Source organism: Paroedura picta, chromosome 7 (assembly GCF_049243985.1).
Source record: "Paroedura picta isolate Pp20150507F chromosome 7, Ppicta_v3.0, whole genome shotgun sequence".
In the NCBI taxonomy this organism is placed as follows: domain Eukaryota; kingdom Metazoa; phylum Chordata; class Lepidosauria; order Squamata; family Gekkonidae; genus Paroedura; species Paroedura picta.
This window is the reverse complement of record NC_135375.1, coordinates 19,240,983-19,268,438: the sequence shown is the minus strand read 5'-3', so window position 1 is coordinate 19,268,438 and position 27,456 is coordinate 19,240,983. Positions and strand designations below refer to the sequence as shown.

The window sequence follows — 27,456 nt, the reverse complement described above, 5'->3', positions numbered from 1 at the left end:
TTTGACTCTCAAGAGCTCATAAATTTCTAAGGTGCTACTAGACTCAAATGTAGTACACAGCACCAGGAAGAGGAGGAATCTATTGAGCAAGGTTCCTCAGGAGGTGGTGGGTTCTCCATCTTTTGAAATTTTTAAACAGAGGCTGGATAGCCATCTGACAGAGAGGCTGATTCTGTGAAGGTTCAAGGGCTGGCAGGTTACAGTGGAGGAGTGATAGGGTTGTGAGTGTCCTGCATAGTGCAGGGGGTTGGATTAGATGACCCATGAGGACCCTTCCAACTCTATGATTCTATTATTAAGGTTCAGAATTGAACCGGAAGAGAGGTGGAGAGTTATCATTAACCAAACCATCCAGGAGAGTTGGGGCAGGGGACAGATAAAACTTCCAAAAATTGACAGGAAGACAGTATTATCAGAACCTGTGCTGTGCAAAGCAGACAACAAAATTTGCAAAAGTAGACCTCTTACTAGACCCTATAAATGAGAAAATACATGGGTTTACATGGGCGTGGCTCAAGCTGAGTAATTGTGAATCCAGAATGAGCACAGATGGTGAATTTCTAACTCCCTCTTCCATAATTCTAGAACTCTGGGGCACGCAATACTTTTAGAATCATAGAATTGGAAGGGACCTCAAGAGTCATCTAGTCCAGCCCCCTGTACAATGCAGATACAACTACTTGTGCAAAGTTAAAGGGCTGTACATTCAGGAAGGGCAAACAAGAAATGCTTCTTTCCTCGGCAAGTGATTAAATTAGAACAAAGTTTGAGTCCGGTGGCACGTTGAAGACCAACAATGTTTAATTTGAGATACAAGAATTAAGCTGTGTTGGTCTACAAGGAGCCACTGGACTCAAAACTTTGCCCTGTTGCTTCAGACCAACACAGCGATTCCACTTGAAAATAATTAAATTGAAGAAGACCGTGATGATTGTGAGCACAGATGTCTTTGAAACAGGAATTAACATATTTATGGAGGATTGGTCCACCACTGGCTACTAGCCATGGGTGATTCAAAGGAAAATCTGTATTCAGAGGGAGTTAAGCCTTTGAGTACTGGTGCCCGGAGGCAACATTAGTTGACAACCTGTGACTCTATGCCCTCCTTGTTGGCCCTCCGGACTGGCTGCCGTCTGAAATAGGATGCTAGATTAGATGAACCACTGTTCTTGTTCAGCAGGGCTCTTAAAAGCATATCTTAATAAGATATCTCAAGCATATCTTGAAAGCATATGTCAAGAAGGAATCCTGTCTTTCCACTGTTTGCTGATAAGAAGAGTTGGTTCTTATATGCTGCTTTTCTCTACCCGAGTAGAGTCTCAAAGCGGCTTCCAATAGCCTTCCCTTTCCTCTCCCCACAACAGACACCCTGTGAGGGAGGTGAGGCTGAGAGAGCCCTGATATTACTGCTGGGTCAGAACAGCTTTATCAGGGCTGTGGCGAGCCAGCTGGCTGCATGTGGGCGAACAGGGAATCGAACCCAGCTCGCCAGACTAGAGGTCGGCACTCCTAGCCACTACACCAGGGGTAGTCAAACTGCGGCCCTCCAGATGTCCATGGACTACAATTCCCAGGAGCCCCCTGCCAGCATTCGCTGTCAGGGGGCTCCTGGGAATTGTAGTCCATGGACATCTGGAGGGCCGCAGTTTGACTACCCCTGCACTACACCAAGCTGGCCCACAGTTACAAGCCATGATAAAAATTGTTATTGTATTAACGGACAAAAATGTATGCCATCAGTAGAATACCCGCTCCTGTGAGTTTTGTACTTCTGATGTTGGGAACCAACAGATTAGTTTTCGTAGGCCATAAACATCCCAAAGATCACGTGCTTTATTCGCTGCTTCCTTTTCATTTGATAGATAATGTCTGCTTCTGGCTCCAAACTGAAACAAGAGAAGTCTGCGGCTTTCAGACAGAAGGAAACATTCGGGTACTTTAGGATGGCTCCAGGTGTACTTACTTGATCTTAGGGCATATCAGAGAGTGGCAATAAAGCCCTTGTCTTGTGTTAAAATTAAAATCACAGAGATCCTTAACTTCCACAGGCTTTTAAGATAAGTTCACAAAGAGTCCAGTTTTATCCTATTAAGATTTTGCAACAATTGGCATAAAATGAACCAGTTCTGTCAACTACTAACTGAGCCCTCCTTCCCTTTTATTTTGTTCTATAAATACTGTCTGATGTTAATCCACTTTCATCAGATTGGGGCTTTGCTCAGCATTAACTTTCTGGCAACAGCGTTAGTTTAATGCAGTAACAGAGTTTTGCTCTGGTTCTAGGTGAATATGTTTGTGGAAGGTTTCCATGATGCTATTATACTCTACATTCTGGCTTTACGGGAAGTCCTGAAGAATGGCTTCACCAAGAAAGATGGAGAGAAGATTGTTCATCAGACATGGAACAGAACATATGAAGGTATGTATTAAGTCTGCGGGTTCCGTGATCACAGACTCCAAGTCTTCAGAACAGCTCTTTTTATTTAGCAACTCCAGCAAGACTACAACTACTGAACAGTGAAAAACAGGCAAACTCCTGCGCTTTTATACCTTTCAGGCAGCCAGCTGCTTCCTCTGATTGGCCCTAAGCACAGCAATCCGATTGGCTCTAAGCAGAGCGATCAGGTTCCTTTGATTGGTTAGTTCCTTGACTAGCAGAATCCCTCATTTGCGTCAGTGGCCGAATGCCCACAGATATAATACTGGACAGCTGAGTGTCCCGTTCAATTTGGTTATGCCCCCAAAGCTGTAGCGTTTGTTTACCTCTTGGAATAATAATCTGTGGTCTGCTTCCCTGATTATATTTGTCACTAGTAAAAAAAGCCCATTGTATCCCAAATACAATGGGCGCTAGGAGGGGGGGGAGAGCGAGGGACTGGCGAGGGCAGGGAGAGTAAAGGTAGCTTACCGGAGAGAGGGAGGGAGCCACCTCCGTCGCGTCAGGCCACCAGGAAGGAAGCAACTGCGCGCGGCTCGCAGTTGCTTCCTTGAGCGGCGCCTTGATGCGGCGAGAGGCGCTTTGCGCCTCTCGCCGCATCAAGCCGCCAGGCAGGGAGCCCCCGGCAGCCGCGCTCCGCGTGACTGCCGGGGGCTCCCTCGGGCGGCGGCCTGACACATCAGGCCGGGAGCATCACCGCATCAGGCCGGGAGCAACTGCAAGCCGCGCTGTGCCCTTCCTCATCATGGACACATCCCGCCTTAGAAGCGCTTACCCATTTATTTAGTCCGTGGCGCCCGCAGCGCCACGGGCAGTTTAAAGATGTTTCTGACTCTCATAGTGGAAATCTCATGTCTGCCAATGTCATGCTATGAAAACGTCAGTGTGGCTTACTTCTCCTTGATGGAAGTCTTTTTTCCACTTTGTGCTGTACAGTACAAGAAGGGAAATTAAAGAAAAATAATATGGTCAGTGTGCTTTCTAGAAGCATATTGGACTGACTTTTAACTCTTGGCACAAAAAACCAAGGGGGTAACTTATAAGATAGAGGTAGGAAGCTCCTCCTATGCAGAGAAAGTTTTTATCTCTTGGTTCATCCCCTGCATTTCCCCTTTGTGATAGTCGGCTTGTATTTCGAAAGCTCCCTTCTGCCTCTAGCCTTCTCCACAGATAAAAAGGGGCAGTGCAGACAAAGGTGAAAGTTATTGATTTGAACAGTGAAAACAGGGTCTGTAGATAACATGTACACCACCCTGCATTTTGTTTTAATTCATTCAATTCTGGATGTTCTATAGCCTCAGTTTAATTTTCTGCAGAGAGAGAATGCCCTCTTAAAAAAAATCATTCAGCAGACATGACAGTTCTTGGTCCCTTCTTTATTATTATTATTGTTATTGTTATTCTTTATATCCTCCCCCCCCCCGCCAGAGGCTCGAGGCGGGTCACATAAAAACCAATCCCCTAAAACAATAAAAGCACAATAAAACATAATACAATTAATACAAAAGTTAAGACAAGAATGGCGGCAAAATTCAATATAACTAGCCCAATTCCACACCCACTAAGAAGGGAAAAGGAGAACAACCATTTGGCTCTTTTATGTGCATCTCTCCTGACAGTGCTTCGTTTATTCCCATTAGGTTCTTTTTCGTGTGAGATGCGGCATTTGATAAACTGCACAGCTGTCAATTTTCTTTCTTGTCATGGCTGTGTTCGGTTTTTCTTCCTCACGTTTGATGTTCATTTGGATAGGCAAGAAAGTTGTCCCCGATATAACAGGCCAGAATCCTCCACTCATTAGACCAGGGCTGGTTCTGCACGTACTATTTTCCCTCCGTTGTCAATCCTGCTGAATTCAGATTAATCTGGACCTGGGTCTTCCACCTTTGTTTTTCCCGAATTGAAACAGACGTTGCGTTCTACACTTGATTGTGTGGCTGCTCTCTCCTTCCCGCTTGATTGGGGAAGCTAAGAGGGGGGAGGGGAGCAGTGGTCGCAAAGCTCCAGCCGGCGTTGAAGGAGCACAAGGCTGGAGAGGGGTTTATTTCCTGCCGTTCATCTTTTGACTCTACAGCCAAAGCAAGCGGGGGTGGGGGGAATGGAGCACGAGGCTGCTTATTTATTTTTCTTTCCTGAGCAAGCAAGTGGGGGGGAGAACGAGGGGGGAAATACAATCCAAAAGACAAGTCTTGGCACATAGAAGTGTGGGCTTCGAGTATAGTCCATTTAGAAGCGAGGGCAAAAATAAGTCTTGCAAGGGAATGGCAACCAGGAACCAGGCAGTCTACACTGTCATTTTGTGGGCACCATTTGGTTGCTTGGCCCACCATGCAGTGTCAGGATTCCAAAAGTGCCCACAGGCTCAGAAAAGTTGGGGGCCCCTGCATTAGCCGAACAAGTTAAGCCACATCATTCAGACTTACAAAACCTGCAAGTAAATTAATGTTCCCTTGTTTTTAAATTTAATTTCTGTACGAGTATGGGGGTTCTGTAGTATAACTTGAATGCTCAACCCCACCCCCAATTTTTTTGAATATCTGTTGAGAAATGCTAAGGGTGAACTTACAATTGTTTTTGAAATGACAAAAGTGGCCTGAGAAGTCTGGTGATATTTTTTGCCCCATGACATCCATAGAATTTTGCTTTCTTCTTTTCTTGTCTTCCTGGGAACCGTTCTGTGTTTTCATCTCATTCATTTCCTAATTCTTTATGTGCCATTCTCTAGGCATTGCAGGGCCTGTATCTATAGATGCCAATGGAGACAGATACGGCGATTTCTCCGTGATCGCAATGACTGATCCAGAAACTGGGACACAGCAAGTAAGTGAAGAAATAAACTTAATTCCAATAGCAGCGTGTCACAGAATGTTTGCGTAATCTGACATCTCGGCCGCAGTTTACCAAAGTATTGTACAAGGACTAGATAGATCAGTTTCAATATAACTGTTATTTTAGATCTATAAACATTGAGTCCGATGGCACCTTTAAGACCAACAAAGTGATATTCAAGGCATGAGCTTTCGAGTGCATGCTCTCGTCCTCGGACGAAATGGAACAAGGATCATAAGCATACAGATATAAGGCGAAAGTAAATTGCAGCAAATTAGTAAACTGTGGCATAAGATCCAGATTAAGCCATATGATAATTCTTTGCTAAAACAGCTAATTCTTTGCTAAAACAGCTAATCAGTCCTTTTGAGTTCAGTTGTCGTTCACAAAAACATTGGAGAAATAAAACTGTCCATGTTGGTAACTAATGGCAGACACTTTCCCGGTTGTGAAAAGAAATAATTACAAGAGACTAGTTGCTTATTTTAGATGATTGTTAGATAACTGGAAAGGAACAGAACTGAACAACTGCAAACATAGGGTTGTCTTTTTTCCTTTTTTTTTTTTTTTAAAGGAAGCATCAGAGATATAGATAGCTTTCCTCCAGTAAATGCATTCCAGAACAAAATGATAAAATTAATTTGCAAGAACTTTTGCAACTTTTTAAAAGAAAGGGATAGTTCCATCGCCCCAATTAGCCAGGTGGCAGTGCCAAAATCTGGCAATGATGCCAGCACTTCACTGAGACTTACGAAGCTGCCTTAAACTGACTCAGACCCTTTGGTCTATCGAAGTCAATATTGTCTATTCAGGCTGGCAGTGGCTCTCCAGGGCCTCAGGCTGAGGTTTTTGACATGACCTGGAACTTTTAGCTGGAGATCCTGGGGTTTGAACCTGAGACCTCTGGCATGCCTGGCAGATGCTCTACCACTGAGCCACAGCCATTGTTTAACTCCAGGCTGCTGGAAACACAGGAGGAGGTGACAAAGCATAGCTTGCCGCCTGTCAGTTAGCAGTGTTGATGGCTGCACAATGGAATTCTGGTGTGTTTGCATAATCCTGTGTGCAGCAAAGGCCAAAGAAGCAGTCAGGCCTGTTCCTGCTAGGAGAACGCTGGTCGGAAACGTACTGTCATTTTGCTATTATGCTTCTACGCATAGGTTATTGGGAACTATTACGGAAAGCAGGGCCGGCTCGAAATGCTTCCCAATGTAAATTACTTCCGGGAACCCAAGCTGAGACCAGATGATAACCGAGGTACGGAGCATCCAAGCAATACACCCTGCAAATCATGTAAGTTGGCCAACTTCCACTTCCGTTTCTCACCTGCATTGACCACCCAGAGTTGGTGAATCTACTTACTCTTAAAATACGCTTCCGTTTTATTTTTTTTTCAAGCAGGTGGCCTAGGAGAATCAGCAGTCACAGGAATTGTCGTGGGTGCCTTGCTAGGAGCGGCATTGTTGATGGCCTTCTACTTTTTCAGGTTGGTTCAGTTTTGGGGGAAATATCCACATTCGTCTACTGTACCCTTTTAAATCATGTCACGTTGGGACTCGCTAAAATAAGGATAGGAGAAGAGCAGGACTGGGTGTCGAAGTAAGGACCTGTGCTGTGTTTTCATATAGAAAGGATTTCTGCAGGAATCTGTCTATAACTCTGCGTGATCACCCTTTCCTGCATTCAAGCTACACACTTTCATCCTTACGATGGAGGCATGAATTAAGCCATTCCTAGAAATGGCCCTAGCCAGGATTATGGCAAGCGAAGAAGGCACAGCCAAGATCCTTAAAATTGCTACTGCCTCCTTGACGTATCAGTGTATATCTGAAATTTCGCAATGGTTCATAGGCACGCATGTAGTGAAGAACTGGGCAGACTGACAGTGTGGAAATGGCAATGTCTTTTTTAACACATCCTTAATGTATACTTTCCTTCTAGGTTGTACAAGATACCACTTGGAAATAGATAAATACATTTTGCATTTAATCAACCACTCTTTCAGTTTAGTGCTGGGGTAGTTGCCCCTTTTCTAGAGGCATCATAGTATGCAGTTTCTTTTGAAATGTCCAATCTAAATTATATTTTAGGTTTGTTTTGCAGCAGATCAGTGTTTCTCAAAGTGGTAAATTTATCCAAATTCACTGTCCTATCATACTGTTATACCAGCCTTTCTCAACTTTTTTACCATTGAGAACCCCCCCAAAACATTCTCCAGGCTTCAAGAAACCCTAGAAGTGGCACGATTGTGCAGAATATGGTTGGGAAGCAGTGTACATGCCTACCCGGGGTTCCTCTCCTTACCCACCCCCAGGCCTGTCATTGGCCATTTTGGAAGGCAGGGATGGTGTATATATGTATATAAAATTCCATTAGCAATTGTAAAAACAATTCCTTCCAATCCCTATTTGTGGGAGGCTTGTGAGCACATGTTACAAAGACAAAAATGACACCAGTGGGCCAGTACACTGCACATTAATATATCAACATCCTTCACCGGTTTCATATTTTACAAATACAACTTTTAAAATGTAGATAACTGCATTGCTAACATATGACCAGACTTGTTGCTGCCTTTGATATCTAGAATCTTTCCTGCTTATTTAGCACTATGTTAATATTTTGATAACAACTCCCTTGAGTCATAGACTACTGCATCTCATTTATTTATGATTCTTATGGACCCATGCAGCTGGCTCCATTTAAATATCTAAGAGTATTAATAGTTAACTTTATTGTTTAATAACAATAATAATTTGTTTTTAGAAGTTGCAACCCTCTAACTTCTAACTTAAAACTTAAAACGGTGATGACTGGGGAAGGCACTGGCAAACCACCCCGTATTGAGTCTGCCAAGAAAACGCTGGAGGGCGTCACCCCAAGGGTCAGACATGACCCGGTGCTTGCACAAGGGGATACCTTTACCTTTAACTTTTAACTTCAAAAGACTTGTTGTGCTGGTTGCTGAGTTTTAAACCTGTGAAAGCAAGGCAATGTGTGTGAAATGTTTGGGCCAGGTGAAAATGGTCCAAGGCACACACCCCTTTAATCTTTTGTCAGTCCTTTTCACTCATCCTGTTTATCATTAGAAATTCATTTGTTCTTCATTTTGTGAAGGGTGTTCTATTGCTTTTGCTAAACAGACACAAGAGGTTTTCTTACCCTGTGCTATTGATCCCTGTTATGCAGAAAAAAGTACAAAATAACTATCGAGAGACGAAGTCAATTGGAGGAATACAATATCGGCAAGCACAGACAGTTACGAGAAGACTCTATCAGATCTCACTTTTCAGCAGCTTGAACTCGAAGAAATTGTGGGGGGAAATCCGTGGAAAAAGGGATCCTACAAAAGAGGACTACAGAAAAGAAGAAGCTCATCAAGGACTCAGCATTTTAAAAGTAGAGTAATTTTGTCTTAATTTCTTTCAGAAACTCAGGAATGATTTACTAGCCACCTTATGCCACATGGCCTTTTTCTCTTGTAGAAAACCATTACAAAAACAAAGTGCTGTTAAAAAAAAAAAAGAATTCTCAGTGAAAGATGCTCTATAACATTTTGTGTGTATTCTAAGTCAAGTGGCTTTGGCCAGCCGCTTGCTTCTTGGAGATGTGAACAGTTCTTCCTGATTCCGTCTTGTGAACTTCAGAGGGGCCTTTTCGGGCTGTTATCTCACACCAGAGTCATTGCAACAGAGGGATCTCCGAGGCATAAATGCTGCTTTCACAGCAAGAGCAGAAATATGTTGAGTTTATTAGGGGCAGCAAGGGAAGGGAAGGGAATGCATAGGTAGCAGAGTGCTATGGAATTTGTGGAAAGAGGATAAATTCATGTTTGTTCATGGAACTCAAGGAAAGGGACGGGAAAAGACAGTCTTGAGTCTAAAGGGCTTTTCACACATTCCGTTTTTGTTTCCTATCAGGAGATGAGATTGTTCCCATAGTGACCCCTCTGAAAGGATTTCCTTGAAGTTTTTTGTTTTAGTAACGTAGATAAAGTAACTGTATGCCAGTGCTTTCTGGAGAAGAACAAAAACCGGGTCCAAGCAAAATAACCATTTGCAACATAACCATAATATAAACAAGAATTCTGTATTAGAGATCGCTTCAAGATGCCCTGACTGGCAAAGCATGCCTACTTGAGAGCCTGTGGATGGTTATATTATAAAGTAAGCTCCAACCCTTGCAGAAGAAAAGCAGAGACTCAGACCTGGCCTACTCATGCAGCCACATGAGACAATAGGATCCTGAAGTGGTAAAGTTGCTTTCAGATGCCATGAATGGGGATGGTGACATTTTTGTTCAACAACACTCCCTGTCAATATAAACTCCTTGTGAGTCAAAAATTAAGAGTATTGGAGCAAAGGGTTCCAGGGAGTCTTATCATTGCTATGTTAGGGCCCATTCTGCATACAATAGATAATGCACTTTCGAAGTGGATTTTCCTGTTCTGCACAGGAAAATCCAGCTGCCAAAGCACATTGAAAGAGCATTATCCTATGTGCGGAATGGGCCTAGGTTTCCACTTGAAGTGCAAATAGTAGACAGGGCAATATCAAAAATGTTATCACCCTGACTGCATCTAAAGGAGTCCATTGTATCCTGTCACCACAAGACCACCTCCCCATCTCATATTGCTACGTGTCATCTCCCACCAATTACTGTAAATAAGGTTCCTGCTACTGCCAAAGCTGATTAAATGAATCGCTACACAGACACACGCACAAACAGCCGGTCATTGGCCTCGGGCTCTATGCCTGCTGCTCTCCTTTTCTTCCCTGACTGCCTTCAGAGCTTCGTTGTCAGCACCGGCATTAAATATAATTAAATGAGGTGAGAATCTGGATCTGTGCAGGAAAGGCATGGCAATGAGAGAATCTGGATTCCTGCATAATTCATCTGTTTTTGAAAGCCAGGCTGTTGCTCTGCAGTATGTTCCATTAAAACCTGTGGTACTTACTTCTGAGTAAATTATTATCCGATCCGGAGGCAACATAGCAAACCTGCTCTGGAATGCTTCATCGGGAAGCCAAAGCCCCACTCTGCCACCTTTGACACCCGCGTGTGGCCCAAACTATGTAAATATTAATCATCTTAACTTTGTACAGTAAAGTTAACTCGAAACTTATTTGTTGTTGTACAAAAGAGGACACTCCAGGTTTTAGGTATCCTTGTTTTATATTTTTCTATTAGAAAAAAAGAAAGTCTATTTTTGTTTTTGTTTTTATTTCACTTTGAAAAGTCAAGGTGAGAGAGCTATTTTTTTTAAAAGCGTGAATAGTAATGAGCACAGAACTTCTTCTTAGTTGTAAATAAAAATCATATCTAACTTTCAAATATTGGCCAGTCTGCCCCCACCCCCACCCCTTCTTTCCCCAGGCCCTGCGGTTTCATTTAGTGACAAGATTCCACTGATTATACTATACAGTCCATGATAATATGGTCAGCCATGGTGCAGCATAAATTTGGGTTAGCCCAACCGTCTGTGCTACTAAAAGGGTACATGGATCTTGAGGCTTTAATACCATTCTTTAAAAGTTTATGTTGGTTTAAAAAATGCTTTTAGATCAGGCTTGGGTCTCGCTTCCCCCCCCCCCAAAAAAAAACACTTTCAGCCCTCTGTATCTGTTTCCTATTGACTCATCTGTTGAGAAAACCCAGCTTGCCTTCTAGCAGAAGCCTTTTATGGTAGGCACTGGGAAGTAAGACATAGAAAGATGCCATTTCCTGTGAACGGCAAAACATTGGGCAGTCCTAGCCAGTCAGCAGCTGTACAATTGCATGGGGTTGACATTCAACAACATATCAAGTTGGTCCTCCCACTGTGTGTAGCCTGCCCTAGCAGCCCAAGGCTCCTCATGGTCTTCTGTAGAGAGAGGCCTTTCCCAACACCTGCTCCTTTAGACCCTTTCATTGCAGATATCCAAGAGTAAACAGAAGACCTTCGGTAGGCAAAATGCATTATACCAGTGGTCCCCAACCCCCGGTCCGGGGACCAGTCGGTACCGTGCTGTGGCTCCTCCTCCCTGGCTGTTGTCTCGGGGACTGCCCTGCCACTCTGCCTCCGGCTCACCTTTGGTGCTCTCCAGTGGCCGCCATGGCTGGGGCTCCCCCTCGATGTGGCACTACGCAGCTGCTGCTGGCAGCGCCCCCCAGTGGGCAGCAAAAGATTACCCTCCCTGGGCCTCAGTAAAATTGTCAAGCGTTGACCAGTCCCCAGTGATAAAAAGGTTGGGGACCACTGCATTATACCACTGAGCCACACATCCTCCCCTCCAGCCCATCTCTGCTTCTATTACCATCCATGAAATAGAAGTCACGGTGACTTCTGCCTGCCTATCGGCTTCAGCCTACTACCTCACCTGCCACCATGGTATCCAACACATTGTGGAAGATTGTAGGGCATGTTTTAAGGAATACATGCGGTTCAAGGAGGGCATTGGCAGGGCTTGAACAGCTGCCCTTCGTGGATCGGTGTGATAATCCTTAAAAGACATCCAACCTGTCCCCCCCCCCCCCCCGTGGTTGTATAGCACAGAGAAGAATCAGTAATGGTGGATCTGCTACCTTCAGGGAATCTTGCTGTTCATTGCTAATCTTCTCACTGGGGAATCCCTGATTCCTTTGGGGGAATCCCAGAACAAAGTTTGAAAGTCTTTGATCATTCACACTCGATGGACCAGAACATCATCTATTAGGTGATAAATTGCCGCTCTGTCTCTAAATCAGGCTGTGTTTTGTTTTGTTTTTAAGCTTTTACCGCAACCCCTTCTGCGCTCACACTTTATCTATCTTCGGTCTCTGTTGTAATACAATGTTGAGGCTTCAAACTCTTCCAAGAAAGCATTAAAAAAATGAATCGCCAGCAAAAAATCTTTTTCATTACAGCGGTTTCTACAGGCACGCACATACACAATAAATAGGCCACAATCGCTCAGGGCCCTAGATGTAAAGTCCAGCTGAAATCAAAGGGATCATTGTGCACTGTATCATGCACAAAAGAAAGGGCTGAAATTTAACATTAAGTATAAGAATCTGAATATTCACTCTGAGACCGCTAAAAACCAGTAAATAAGGGTGAATGGGCACACAAACATTCCGGCTTTGTTCCAGCCATTCAGGAGTTTCAGGCTTTCCGGCTTTCATGTTTACCAACAGTAGGACCAATAAAATGAATAATCAATTTCCTTTCTTTGTGGGTTTAGTTTGAAGGTTCGGTTTGCCTGTTCTACTGTTTATTTACCAGAATGGGAATCTCCAATTTCACTTTCTCAGTCATAGGAGAGCACGTAGGAAAGGGAAGAAGGTATGTTGCTTGCTTGATTGAGTGATTGATTATTTTATTTATATCCCACCACTCCCACACAGTGATTCATGGCAGGTCACAGCAGTAAAAGCCTACAATAAAATCCCCCATACAATAAAACCCGATAAAATCCATATATTAGCAGTGAAAAATACCCCCCCCAACTCCCCAGGCTCCATAGCACTGCCTCAGGGGGCATATCAGGAGGGGTAGATCTTATTGGTCTGGCTTCAACCAAAGACCTGGTGGAAGAGCTCCATTTTAAAGGCCCTGCAGGGCCCTCAGCTCTCCTGGGAGCTCATTCCAGCAGGTTGGGGCCAGGACCAAAAAAGCCCTGGTCAAGGTCAGGTGCCTGGGACCCCCAACAGATTTGCGCTTGCAGATCAAAGCACCCTGCAGGGGGCATAAGGAGACAGGCGGTCCTGCAGGTCTGATGGGCCCAGACTGTGGACAGCCTTGAAGGTTAGCAGCAAAACCTTGAACCTGATCCGAGCCACACCTGGCAAGCTCTTGCTGATACCTGATGGAAGCTCCTTCCAAAGGAAGCCTCCACTGGTGTGCAGAAGTCAGGAGTTATATTGTTTCATAAGTGTGGAAAGAGTAATACGGTAAATCAGTGGTCCCCAACCTGCGGGCCATGGCCCGCTGCCGGGCCGCAAAGGCCATGGCGCCGGGCTGCGGTTTCCTCTCCCCGCCCCCCCCACAGTAAAAAACTTCCCAGGACGCAAGCTTGCGGCCCAGGAAGCTTCTTACTGCGGGAGGGGGGGGAGGGAATCAGGGCCGCGCCCGCACATTGTGCATGCGCGGCCAGGCCGTGCACGCGCAATGCACGGGTGCGGCCGCACATGCGCAATGCGCGGGCGGGGCAGTTGCCCTGCCGGTCCCCAGCCTAAAAAAGGTTGGGGACCACTGCGGTAAATGTGAGTGCCCACAGATTTTTTTCCCAGCGGGACAGTTGTAGAAATAGCTGCAGAAATAGTCCACTTCCTTTACTGAACTGCTGTGATCGCCAATGTGAGAAAGAAGGTGAACTCAAGACCTATACTATAGTGATGCCCATGCTGAAACGTATCTGTTGATCTGGAAGCAGCACACCCCCTGAGATCGTGGCTCAGAGAGCGTGAATATGCTGTGGTCTAAATTCTTGGGATCAACTGATGTTACAGCCTCAAAGATCTTCTTATATTCAACTCCGGTCACAGAATTAAAATCTCAGAGCCTACAAAAAACTTTGATATATTTGTAGATGAGAGGTTGCACTTGCCTGCAACTTGATAATTGAAAGCCTTCTGTGTAGGCACACAATGTGGGACTACACCGATGACTCAAATGAATATCTGTATCTGCTCATACATAAGCAGTTTCATGTGCCTTAAATAATGGGGATTTCCATCAGCACCACCATCGGCGGTGTCACAGCCCCTCCCTTCTTCTAAAAAAGGCCCTAAAATATTGATACTATAGTGCAGTGGTTCTCAACCCCATTTGAGGTTGCTTGGCCCCTTCCACCATGGTGGAAGTGGTGGAGCCATGGCCGTGGCCGCCTCCATGCCGCCTCGATTGTTGTTCACCTGCCGAAATTGGGGCCGCGGCACAGGTAAAGTTGAGAACCGCTGCTATATTGTCATAACAATAGTTAAAATAAGTTCTCTGAATTCCCAGCTTTTGTGATTTCAAAAAAAAGTATGTCTCTATTGCCTTCCCTTGCAGAGATATGCCTTTTCCCTTATATCACCACAAGTGATAGAGCTAGAGATTTACTTTTTTTTTAAATGAAAGCTGGGTATTCAGGAATCTGCTTAAACTGTCATCGCAACATTATATTTAGGGCCTTTAAAAAAAATCCTGAAAACTCTTCAGGGAGAGAGAGGACATGGAGCAGTTGACAATAGAGGCCATCCAATAATCGAAAAGTGGGGTGGAGGTGAGTGGGACAGAGAAAACCAGCAGAAACATAATGCAGGAGAAAAAGCCAAATCAAAACCAGCTTCCAGAAAACAATCAAGTTAAAAATAGTTTCAAAGGAACCAGAAAAAACTCAAGAGAATTACCAAAATAACCTACACAAAAGCTAAAGGCACAACAAAGTCTGTGGAAATCAGGATAAACCAAAGCAGCATGGGACCAAACTGTAGGAAAAAACCCATGTGGAAAAGCCCTACATTTTGCAAATGAACTTCAGCCTGGCATGAAGGTAGAACAGGGATGGATTTAGCTTTAAGAAGACTAAATGAGGAGTTTCTTTCTTTTACGTAAGTATTTTTGCCAGTGAATTTTGCAAATAAAGTGAAAACTGAAGCTTTCTAAAATCATGGAATCATTTTGTAGAAACTTAAATTTAAGTCCATATTTATTTCTTCCCAAAGGCACCCTTTTATTGATGGATGCAAACATCTTAAAGCAGATACACAATAGTATTTTTTTTAAGTGCTCCTTTCAAGATTCACATTAACCACTGACCTTAGTTCTGCATTACAGGCAAAATATTCTAGAGAATTTGATACTGTTGAGGTTCATATGTTAAGCAACTCTACTTATATTAGGAAGATTTACTAAGTGCTGTAATGCGTTAAGGAAATACCCGTTTGGTTTTTCGTCTGTGTGATATTTCTTAGAAGACACTTGGCCAAGCAAAGCAAATGTAACCAGTAGGGCATTTTTAAAGTAACTTTTAAAATCTGAACTGAAAGACACAAAGGCCTATATCTATGATGCACTTTTTGGGCTGAAAGTCTTACTGCTTTTTCTAACTAAAGACTATGTTGCTTGTGGACTCTAGAACTCTTGATTATGATTTAGATATATATTTGGTGTGACCAAACAGCTACTTATACGTGCTAGAATAATCATTCTGAGATATCTTACTATAAAACAGATCAAGATTGGTAGCTATGTTACTCTGTCTAGCAGCAGAAAAGAGCAAGAGTTCAGTAACATCTTAAAGCCTAACAAAATTTGGGGCACGGTGAGTCACTGCTCAATTCTTCAGCTAGAGCAGTCCCTGAAAAGTCAGAAGGGGCTGTTCCAGAGTAGTAGACTCTTAAGGACGTTCTCCTGTACCTTGGACAATCTTGTGGCAACAACTGGAAAAGACTGGCTGACATTTTATTGGGGTGGACCTTAAGAAGGATCTCCCTTAAGAATTCTTTTGCAGTTTTTAGTGCCTTTTTTCCTTTCTTGGCAGAATTGCGATTTATAAATTCTTTTAAAGTACATGATAATTACCTATGAGATTTCTAAGAAGCCTGGTGGGACGGACTATATCCTTTGATAAACTGAAATTGGAATCTTACCACCGACTGCAAAAGAGACGGGTCACTCTAAACATTCCGATTTTCAGTAGCACTTCTCTCTTGGCGATCAGTGGAAGTTACATTTGTAGAGCTGAGCAATTGGTACTTCCACCTCTGGCCTTCTCCTTTTGAGTTCCTCGTGCTGAACCACTAAATGACTTTGTTCCCTGCCAACCGAAGCATACAAAAGATCTTGGTGTAGTGGTTAGGAGTGTGGACTTCTAATCTGGTGAGCCAGGTTTGATTCTGCGCTCCCCCACATGCAGCCAGCTGGGTGACCTTGGGCTCACCATAGCATTGATAAGTCTGTTCCGACTGAGCAGTGATATCAGAGCTCTCTCAGCCTCACCTCCCTCACAGGAGGCCTGGTGTGGGGAGAGGAAAGGGAAGGTGAATGTAAGCCACCTTGAGACTCTGGATAGAGAAAAGTGGCATATAAGAACCAGCTCTTCTTCTTCTTCAGTAATATCAGGGCTCTCTCAGCCTCACCTACCTCACAGGGTGTCTGTTGTGGGGAGAGGAAAGGGAAGGCAACTGTGAGCCGCTTTGGATAGAGAAAAGTGGCATATAAAAACCAACTCTACTTCTTCTAAATAAAGCAACAACAGCAGCTTCTTCTGCAGCTACCAGTGCTGAACAAAACAAAGGGGGGAAAATCCATGCACATCTGGTGATTATATCCACTGTTACAATCTCTTGTAGATGTGCTTCCAAAGATCCTTGCTATGTGCAAAAGACTTATGTGTTAAGTATGACACAAAGATAACAAAAGCTGGCTGAACAAAAAGTCACAGTATAGCAGGGTACATAAGGCCTTTTCGAATTCAGTTGTAGTCAGGGAGCCATTCCTGTTTGTGAGAATTGTACTCTTGGATGCAATGCTCAGAATGAGATATGCAACCACTTAAACTGGCTTTGTTGTCTTGTCTGGCAATAAGACGATGGAACATAGAAGAAGGTGATCTTTTTAAGTGCTGGAGGCTTTGCGCCGGGCTGCAGGCTGGAATTTGAGCCAGGGTAGGTTGCCCTGCCTCATTTTTCTCCCACACGGGGGTGCATTTGGCCCGGTGCACTTTGTCCGCCCCAGATTTGTGCTCGCAAATAGGAGCCGGGGCAGCAAAGTTCCCAGTGCGGAAACGGTCACTGTGTACCTATGTATATAGTGAACTGGGCAGACCAACTTGGGCACTACTTGACTACTGTCCTCACAACAAACCTCCAATTGAATTTTAGAATAGATTCCCCCTGCCCCGCCTCCCCAAAGAAAGCTTATTCAGAGGACAATTGGGTCAGTAAAACTAGTTATCCCATAATAGCAATACTGGATTAAAACATTAATCTTTTGAAAACATTAACAAAGCAGTCTCTTGTCGCCTAAATTATCTACCAAGTATAGGTAGAGATGTTCATTGGAGCAGAAAACTGAGGTTACTCTGCTTACAAGACAGGTTGGTTTTGGCCCTTGGGCCAAGTATGTAGTTATTACGAAACTATGAGGACTCAGCTTAGAAATTGTGGAGGTTTACCTTTGTTTTTCTGTCCCCATTGTGGGAAACGTTACTAAGATTGTAAGGAACTATACTAGATAACCTAGAAATGTCATACTGGTCTGGTAGAAAATGAATGGAATGCTGCACAGTATGTTGTACTGATGTAAGTAGAACTATTTGCATATGATGTGATTTTATTTATTGTACTTCTGTAGAAAATGAAAATTCATGACTGTGGATATAACCTCTGTGATGTATTTTTATGACTTTTTCAAGATCCTCCCTTCAAATATCATTGGTGTTCATTGGCTGTTAATTGTGTACATTTTCCTGTAAACGTTTTCAGATAGTCAGAATGGTTATATTCTCATGCTATAACAAAAAATTCCCATTAAAGACCCAAATTTATACGTACTACTATTACTGTGTTCTGATGATCAGTTGATTTATTTAAGAAATCAATGGCAATGCTGTACAACATGATGCAGGGGGGGGGACCCACAACTATCTTGTCCTCGGAAAGACCATTTACGCACTGGGAACTTCAGTGTCCCAGCTCCTGTGCAGGATCACAGATTGGGGGCAGATGAGTGGCACTGGGCCAAATGCTTCCCAGTGTAGGTGCAGGAAGAGGTGGAGCAACCTGCCATGACTAAAACTCCAGCCTGCAGCCTGCAATGAAACCTCCAGTGCATAAACGGTCAAAGTGGCGCATCCAGCTGGCAAAATATCCTTCAACCAAAAGACATCTACTTCTGGAAATCCAATGTAACAGTGCTATCCTAAACAAAGTTATTAACATTCTTCTAAGGCCATTCAATGGTGTAACTGCTTGGAATTGCACATTTAGCGTTTCATCCTATATAGAATTGCACCTTCGTAAAGACCTATTGACTTCAATGAAATTGGAAGGATGTAGTTCGGCTTAGAATCGCACTGCAAGTCCAAATTTGAAATCGGATCCAAGTTAAACATGCGGTTGACTAGGCTACATTGACCGTTATCATTTAATGGCATGAACTATTCATAACTCTGTGACTGTTCATTTATGGCAAGAAAGTCACGGCATAAGCATAAATAAATATTGTGGTAGTAGAAATGTGCCTTCCCTTAGGCATGTTAGGCAACTGAGATTGTGGGTGGCAAGAGCCATTCCAGTGCATCACACTACCCCTACTTCTGCGGGTGAGGGAATAGATCTGTAGTTCAGTCTGAATAACTAAATAATGTGAATGATTCCTTTTGACAAAAAAACCCCTACACAGGCGTATAGAATGCTTATACGTACCACTGTATTCCCTTGATAAATCTCACTCATCAGTGTCCTGTGTAGTCCCACATGGGAACTGTACATACACAGGCCAACCATCCGAAGATTTTAAGCTAGCATAGGAATAGAGTAAGAGCCTCTTGTGGCGCAGAGTGGTAAGGCAGCCGTCTGAAAGCTTTGCCCATGAGGCTGGGAGTTCAATCCCAGCAGCCGGCTCAAGGTTGACTCAGCCTTCCATCCTTCCGAGGTCGGTAAAATGAGTACCCAGCTTGCTGGGGGGTAAACGGTCATGACTGGGGAAGGCACTGGCAAACCACCCCGTATTGAGTCTGCCATGAAAACGCTGGAGGGCGTCACCCCAAGGGTCAGACATGACCCGGTGCTTGCACTGGGGATACCTTTACCTTTACCTAGGAATAGAGTAGAGGGAGTACCTCCCAGCTGTAGGTGTTGGAGCCATTTTCCACAGTCATGTTCTCCAGGGAGGGGCTCCACACACTCCCTCAGTTATCTTGCCACCGCCTAAGGAGTGTATGTGAGCTGGCTCTCCTGGATTGTGAAAAAAAGTCTTTGTTTAAAAAGTGTACCTCCTGCTCGACAAAAATGACAAAGACCAATGAGAATAGGGGAAAGGACATAATGCTCCATGTGCCAGCAGTTCCACCCAAAGACCAGAACTGAAGTTAGCTGAAGGCCACACAATGGGAGAAAGCCCTTTGGCCACACCCAGCATCTAAACCATCTACTATGGCTAGCCAACCAGACTCCCAGGCACCTAAAGTCTTCAGAGAGAATCTCTTGCACCCCAATTGTGAGATCTGCTCAATCAGTCTATTGCTCAGATCTGGCTCAAATAAGGATGCAAATACTCTAGAAAACCCCAAACAGGCCCTTTTAGGAGCTTCCTCTAAAGAAGCAAAAGTCCAAACATGAGCCTCAGTCCAAATCTTCAGATCCAAAGATCTGCTGAACGTTGGACTGCATAGCAGTACATTGTATAGCTGTACATAGTTCATAAAAGGGTTTCTTGCTCAATTTGTTCTCGTTCACAGATTCAGCTCCCACAAGGAAGACCCATAACTCCTTTTAATAATGTCATCATTTCAAAAATATGGTGTTCTCCACTGGGACTGCCAAATGCCTCAATGCAGAATCCAGAGTAAGTCTGTACAGATATAGAATACAAAACACAGCTCTGGACAGTATGTTTAATGATGTCAATGCCAAACAAAAAGAAAATTTGGGGGGAGGGCACCTTGGGCATTCACATTGTGCTCATTTTCTTATTTAACAGCTAAACACATTCAGTGGCTCTAGTATGTTGTTTTATTCCATGCAAGTCCCTGAGGGGTCCTTTCTGTGAAATCTGCCTTGACTTAAAGTAAGAAAGGAGGACTATAAATAATATAAAGAAATTAAATAAATACTACAGTGCCTTCAAAGCATTTCATGTTTGCATTTTGAAGATGCTTAACGGTGAATCATCTGCCTGTGAGCAGTAAGCACCATTTCTGATAGAAGTTTCAAAAACCCCTAGACTGATCTTATATCAGTAAGGTGCCATTGAGAAACTTCCAGTGCATTGCTAAAGAGAAACACTTATTAATGTAAGTGTTTTAATGCTGCATTTCCACTTGCTTAGAGTTCCCAAGGAGGTGAACATAAAAAAAATTTCAACATTAAAAACAGCATTTAAAATTATAAAATAATTCAATAAAACACACAAGCGTAGGTTGCTCAAGAAACTCAGAATTCTTATCCCAGTTCTCGGATCTCTAATCAGAGTGCTCCTCTATCAGATCCTGCTCTCTGGAAGGAGCCAAGTATAGGACAAATAAAAAGCAAAGAGCAAGACTTCAGATATAGGGAGAAGGCCTGGCAAAATTGATATTGTTTTACAAAATAAACTCTTCTTCATATGCACAATAAACCACAATTTAAAAACCTTTCCCCCATGTCAAAAACACACATCATTAAAACAGATCTATAATACACACAAAGACATAAAAACAAAACAGCTAGAAAGGAGCAATCACTGAGGGAATATAAAAAAAAAAAGTCTTCAGCCACTGGCAGAACACAGCGATAAAAAGAGTCAGGCAGAGTTTTGGTGCCATGACTGAGAAGGCTGCCACCTGCCTAATTTCAAAAGGTGGAGGCACCCAATAAAGGACCTCTGAAAATGACCCGTGGATGACTTCAGTGCTTGGACAACTTTAAAAGGGAGTAGGCAGTCCTACAGGCCTTTGAAGGATAACTATAGGACCTTGAATTGTGCCTGGTTGCAAGATGGGCCAAGACTGGAGTGATACGGTCCTTACAGCCCACACTTAAACAACTAAGAGGTGATATGATAGCCATCTAAAAATACTTGAAGGCTGTCATAGACAAGATGGAGCAGAGTTGTTTTCTGTTGCCTCAAAGAGTTGGACGAGAACCAATGGGTTGAAATTAACTCAAAAGAATGTTCAGCTTAACATCCGGAAGAAGTTCTTGACAGTTAGAGCAGTTCCTCGGGAGGTGGTGGGTTCTCCATCTTTGGAAGTTTTTAAGCAGAGGCTAGATAGTCATCTGACATATATGCTGATTTTATGAATTGAGGCCGGATTCTGGAGATATTTTGGGGGGGGAGGGGAATCACTTGGGCATGAAATTGGGGTAACTGTGGGTAGGCAAGTAGTTGTGAGTTCCTGTACTGTGCAGGGGGTTGGACTAGATCATCCTGGACCTTCCAATTCTATGTTTCTATGATTCCAGTCAACATCACAGAACCGGATGGGAAATACCAAGAACCTTGTCCAGATCCTCAGATTGAATAAACTGAAAGGTATCCCAAATAAGTGGACAAGCTCGCAGGCTGGTACCATCTGACCTGATCACTGCTGACATGATGTCCAAGGTGGAATGGATGCGAGAGATTTCATCTGTAAAGGGCTGAGCAAAATGGTAGTCCACCTTCTCCTTGTTGGGTATTGTATTTATTGTATGTAAATAGCAGAATTAATATATAAATGATGAGACCAGACAAGGCAGTTTTAAGATATAGTAAAGTAATTTACTAGAACTATCAGGGTAGGGGAACTGGGGTACAAAACTATAAAATGCATTACTTCTTTTTGCTCATGACAGAGATCTTAATCCTTGCTGTTGCATGGTGGAACTTCAAGATGGATCTCCCTCTCTGCCTAAGGCATTTCAGAGAAAAACAAGGGCAGGAAGGAGAATTCCTTCTCTTCCGGTTTCAGTTACGTACTCTGAGAACAAGACATGTGGACAATGGCAGTAAACACTTTACATTCAATTAACTAATCACATGACCCTCTTTTGCCTGTCCCCACTAGCAACAAGTGTCAACAATCAGTTAACCCTTTTTGTGACAGTCAGTGGCTGACTCTTGATAAAAGACAAATTCTAACACTCCTGCAGGTCAAATCCCTTATCAACTGTGCTTAGAGCTGTGCTGTTGATCATGGGTGGCCAAATTGTGGGTCTCCAGATGTTTGCAGACCACAACTCCAATGAGCACTTGCCCACATGTTGGCAGGGGCTAGTGGGACATCTGGAAAGCCACAGATCAGCCACCCCTGCAATATATGAATTAAGCTCATACCAGTAATGAACTAAATATTTTTAATGGGTGACGGTTTCTGCTAAAGATGTCGGAACTTGTTGACATGGTCTGTGAGGCTTGCTTTTGCTCCCGTGACTTCTCATGGCGCTCATCCCCTTTCTCTTTCATACCAATCAGCCCACGAGGCTTATGGCTCAAGTCACCACGTGTGGTCGATTAAACCGTTATGTTTATGCATTCCTGAACTGTTTATTTCATTTCGACTAATACGGGGATGGGATTGTTGCAGAACTGGGTGGAAACGGGAAGGCTTTCATCATGTGAGAGTTCTCAAAGACGTACGTTCATGAAAATATGTTTTACTTCACAAAAGCGATGGCTAAAGTCAGTTTCATTGCTCTGCCGCTGGAAAGTCACCAAAGAAACAACAGTGTGTAAATCCAGATAAGACCAAGCCTGTTGATCTAATGAATCTGAAGAAAGTATAGTTAAAGCTGCCCTGACCTGAACAGCCCAGGCTAGCTTGATCTTGCTCATACCAGTAATCAAGTGTGGAAGCTAAGCATGGTCGACCCTAAGCATGGAAGACCCTAAGGTGACCAGATTTTAACATTGGTAAAGCAGGACACCATTGACTGGGGGGGGGGGGTTCTTGATTAAAAATTTGGTCTATATGGAGCAACAAAAAGTTTCATAGAACGCATAGAATGCAAAAATAGTATTATAATATATATATTTTAAATTTCAACATAAGTATAATTTGCCAGGTACCCCCAGATGTCCCTCTCAAAGGAGACAACCTGGTCACCTTTCTCTAAGACCAAGGGATGTCATGCAGAGGCAAACCGCCTCCGTTCATCTTTTGGCTTGAAAACCTGCAGGGTACTTTAAGTCAGCTGCGACTCTACCTCATAGTCAAAGGCAGAATTATTGGATGCAGAAAAGTTCCAGCACGCTGCCATGACAGAAAGTTTTCTCAAGAACAGGAAATGTTTAGGACTGACCCCGACAAGGAACGTGTCCATCCCTGGCTTTCACCTAACTCTCATCAGCATTCCTGAAAGAAAAGAGCCCTTTGTGTACAAAACAGGGTAGAATGCCTGGTGTAAATTAAACCCAAGAGCTTTGGTCAGAAGGAAATTAAATAACTCAAATTGTGAAAAATCTCAGTTTAATTCAGAAAGGGACAGTAACTGAGATTCTTGCGAAAGTGCTGTGGGTTCACAATTTTCTTCCCAGAAAGCTGCCATTCCTTGAATGCTTGTAGGCAGATAAGTATGTCAGTATGAGAGAAGCAAATATATTAAAGGCTTCATTAATCATCCTCACCACAGTGAGAAAGCCGGGAGCTGAAGGTTCTACAGAAGCACAGGCACCTCCGGGGCAGAGCTGAATTTCACAGCGGCATGGAATGAGTAGCAGAAAGTAATTTTTTGAAGACCAATTTCCATTAAAACTTAAGTTTTCCCTACTTACTTCTTCTATATGCTATCAAATAAACAAAAGGAGGGGGGGAGGAATGTGTATCCACATGGCACTCCCACATGAACAAGCAAGACAGTGCTTGGTTTCATGCTTATTTCTCTCCCTCCTCCCCAATTCCCTCTAATTCTCTCACTGTGTCCTTTCATAGAATCATAGAGTTGGAAGGGGCCACACAGGCCATCTAGTCCAACCCCCTGCTCAACGCAGGATCAGCCCTAAGCATCCTAAAGCATCCAAGAAAAGTGTGTATCCAACCTTTGCTTGAAGACTGCGACAACTTTCATCTAGTTGTGATTCTTCTTTCCTTCATGCTTCAGTCCTGCCTGACTACAGATTCACATGATCACTTAGAGGTCTCGGTTTTCTGTTCCTCACAGACCATGTGTGCCTGTTGCAAGGTCAGTTCTCTCAGAGCTCTCTTAGCCCCACCGGCCTCACGAGGTGTTTAGACTCTGATAAATGGGGCTGTCTTTTCCTCCAGGTTTCCTGTACCAGGGCTTGCCCTGGTGGAAGAACCCCCAGCTGAGAATTTTGTGTGTGTGTGTGCTACAGCCACGTCTTCCTTCTCCTGACAGCACCCTCTCCCTGGTTGCCTTAGGCCAAACCCTCTGGCTCTCCTAGGGTGTACCTCTCCATCGGATGCCAGCGGGGTGGGGAGAGATGACAAAATGGGGATCAAACCCAGTTCTCCAGATTACAGACTGCTGCTCTTTAACCACTTCACCACATTGTGAAGAGACGCTAGGCTGTGACCGAGGGTCAACTCTTTCCTGGATGTTGACATTTTGACAATAAGGCAAAAGTCAAACAAATCTAAATAGACTGTTTCTACACTTGTCAAGCTTCGTGTGATGCTGATGGAAACAAAAACCAGAACTGGGAAAAAAACAGAAGCGAACGCCACGATGACCAAGCCTATTATCTGATTTCCGAGAGGACCTACCTATCGGGGTTTAAATATTCTCCACTTTTTGGCCTCAAGTTCTACTCTGAATACCTGGAGAAGAATACAGCTGTACTGTCTATCCATCAAAATACGATTGGGAACAGCATGAGTTAGAAAGTGGTACATCTTCAGTTTGTAGATTGTGATTTGAGAAATTGTAGGGGGTAATTTTATTGGGGTTTTAGGTATCTATATATTCTGTAAACCACCACGAGCCTTCAGGGAGGGGCGGGATAGAAATCCAACAAATAAATAAATAAAAGGTGCTGTCACAGGTCTATATAGAACAGGGGTAGTCAAACTGCGGCCCTCCAGATGTCCATGGACTACCATTCCCATGAGCCCCTGCCAGCGAATTCATGGGAATTGTAGTCCATGGACATCTGGAGGGCCGCAGTTTGACTACCCCTGATATAGAACATCCCAGCAGATAGGAGACAGCAGTCTATGTGCAAACACTAGGATTGCTATCTGTGAAGTTCTTTCTGATTTATGGCTACACCTCCTGCTGTCCTGTCCTCATTGCTTTTATTATCACTTTAATGGCAAGCGACAGGCTAATTTTCCACAATTTTCATTTCCTGTCCCATAGGACTTACAAAACATTGTATACATGGAGATACGGTATTTGTGAAGAGACACACTTGGTGGGGCCTCTATGGTCTCTCAACCTTCTCCAGTGGCCCATGCTTCAGGCATAAGGAGAACCTTCTGTGGCATAGAGGAGGCACCCTAATGCTTTGAAGGTTGTGCAGGCCAAAGCAGGGTGGGAAACCATTAAGGGCTTACTGCATTGCATGTGCCCCTTATTTAATGGATAAGAAACAAATTCACCAGTAGAAAGCTGAACTCGGCATTGAGCATTCATAACCATCTCATTCTCAGCTGCTGATTATGATGCAATCACAATATGCTGATTTTTTAAAAAAATCCACAAACAGGCAAAACTAACATAAACTGTGTCCAAAAACAATATTATGCAGCCCAATGGATCCCCAAGAGAAGGAGGGGGAAAGGGAAAGACCATCATTTGACAGATGTTAATGATATTGCTTAATGAAAGATGGCAACATAAAAATAGTGACAGCGGGTCTCCATAAATTATCTGAATAGAAACTATTTATAAAGGAAAGGGGTAAAGCTCTGGAGCATTTAATTTTTGTTTCACACAACAACTTGCTTAAAATGTACCTCTTCTTTTTCTTTCTTGACCTGCTAACAACCCAGAAAGACAGAAACCAATATGGCCCCAAGGTGTATATGTATGCAAGCGCTGGACTATACTTCCAGTAAGTTATCATCTAAACACATACATGTCCTGTGATAGCTAGGTACAGCAAAATGTCATAATATATAAAACTGTCATGCTATCATTCCTTTTGACAAGGGTGTCTTCATTAGGGGTCAACTTCTAAAAGATACCACTGACTCCCCTGTCAAAAATATATGTATATCATACTATCCCAAATAAAACAACAGTGGTAAAAACCACACATCTGCTGTTGGACTATGCCCAAAGAGCATTTCTTTTCAGCAGATTTCCCTCCTGCGGCCTCTAGACCTTGTCCGGCAGTCAATATTGTGTGTATGTGATGAGAGTTCACAAAGAGTTATAGTAGCAGATGCAGCTTGGTGTAGTGGTTAGGAGTGCGGACTTCTAATCTTGAGAGCTGGGTTTGATTCCACGCTCCCCCACATGCAGCTATCTGGGTGATCTTGGGCTTGCCACAACACTGATAGAGCTGCACTGACCAAGCAGTAATATCAGGGCTCTCTCAGCCTCACAGGACATTCTGTTGTGGGGAGACTACAGGAAAGGTGATTGTAAGCTGCTTTGAGCCTCCTTCTGGTAGAGAAAAGCGGCATATAAGAACCAACTCTTCTTCTTCAAATCAGTATTATTCAGGGATGGCATGAATTATTTCACAAATATTTTTGACAGTTGAACTTGCCACGTTCAAAGTTGCAAGTTAGGAATGCCAGTTTCCAGGTGGGACTGGGGTATCAACATTCAAGTGCAAACAACCAAACCATTGACTTATAATACATCCTAATTCCCAGGTTTCACTTCCTTTTTCTGATTTACTGCAGATGTCCTGGATGGAGATCCCTCTGGTTGCCACTGGGGATTCTCTGTTGACCGATACTTATTTTGACAAGCAGTGGTTCTGACAAGGCTCTGAGTGAATTTATTTTTCCCCGTGTACAGCAGCCTAATATGTGGTGAGAAATTTAAATGTTTTTTTCCAACAAGAGGACCACTTGCTCTGTATGACCGTTTATGCACTGGGAACTTCCCTGCCCCAGCTCCCATGCAGGAGCAAAAATCAGGGGTGGATGAGGCGCACCGGGCTAAATGCTCCCCTGTGTGGGTGCAGGAAGAGGTGGGGCAACCTGCCACGACTAAAACTCCAGCCTACAGCCCGGCATGAAATCTCCAGTGCATAAACCATCTATCAATTGATCTTTTCTCTAGAAAATGAATCTCTTCTAGTTACTTAATGTTGTACTGGTAGGACTCAGATTCCCTTGGTCTTTTTTCCAGATTAACTATATATGGTGACACCATAGAACATCTTTGTAAGTGAAGGGGAAAAATTAAGTATTTGCCAAAGTATATGTTAGTCATTATAATTCTTTGTCCCAAATCCACTCCAGTTATATTTTGGGGACTTCAAATCACAAACGTGGACTGTGGCATTTTGTTTGTGTGCAAGAAGTACATCCATTCGGTTTAGCTGCAAGATTTACAACATCAACGGCATGAAACAAAATAACTAGATGACTTAGATTTAGAGAATATGGAAAGGGTTGAATGGTTGAAAAAAAAAG

The 27,456-nt window shown here is 43.5% G+C and overlaps 1 protein-coding gene across 2 annotated transcripts in view; it reads left to right on the top strand.

Moving 5' to 3' along the window:
• Nucleotides 1–17,766, top strand: part of NPR3 (natriuretic peptide receptor 3) — a 53,520-nt gene extending 35,754 nt beyond the window's left edge. The window contains exons 4-8 of one of the 2 annotated variants that reach the window (XM_077346931.1): nt 2,284–2,419; nt 5,163–5,257; nt 6,427–6,559; nt 6,665–6,752; nt 8,456–17,766. In XM_077346931.1, the coding sequence (XP_077203046.1) occupies nt 2,284–2,419; nt 5,163–5,257; nt 6,427–6,559; nt 6,665–6,752; nt 8,456–8,567 (564 nt within the window). In that variant the 3' untranslated portion in view covers nt 8,568–17,766. The remainder of the gene's footprint in view (nt 1–2,283; nt 2,420–5,162; nt 5,258–6,426; nt 6,560–6,664; nt 6,753–8,455) is intronic. The other variant, XM_077346932.1, reaches the window with a different exon arrangement.
• Nucleotides 17,767–27,456: the final 9,690 nt, after the last annotated feature.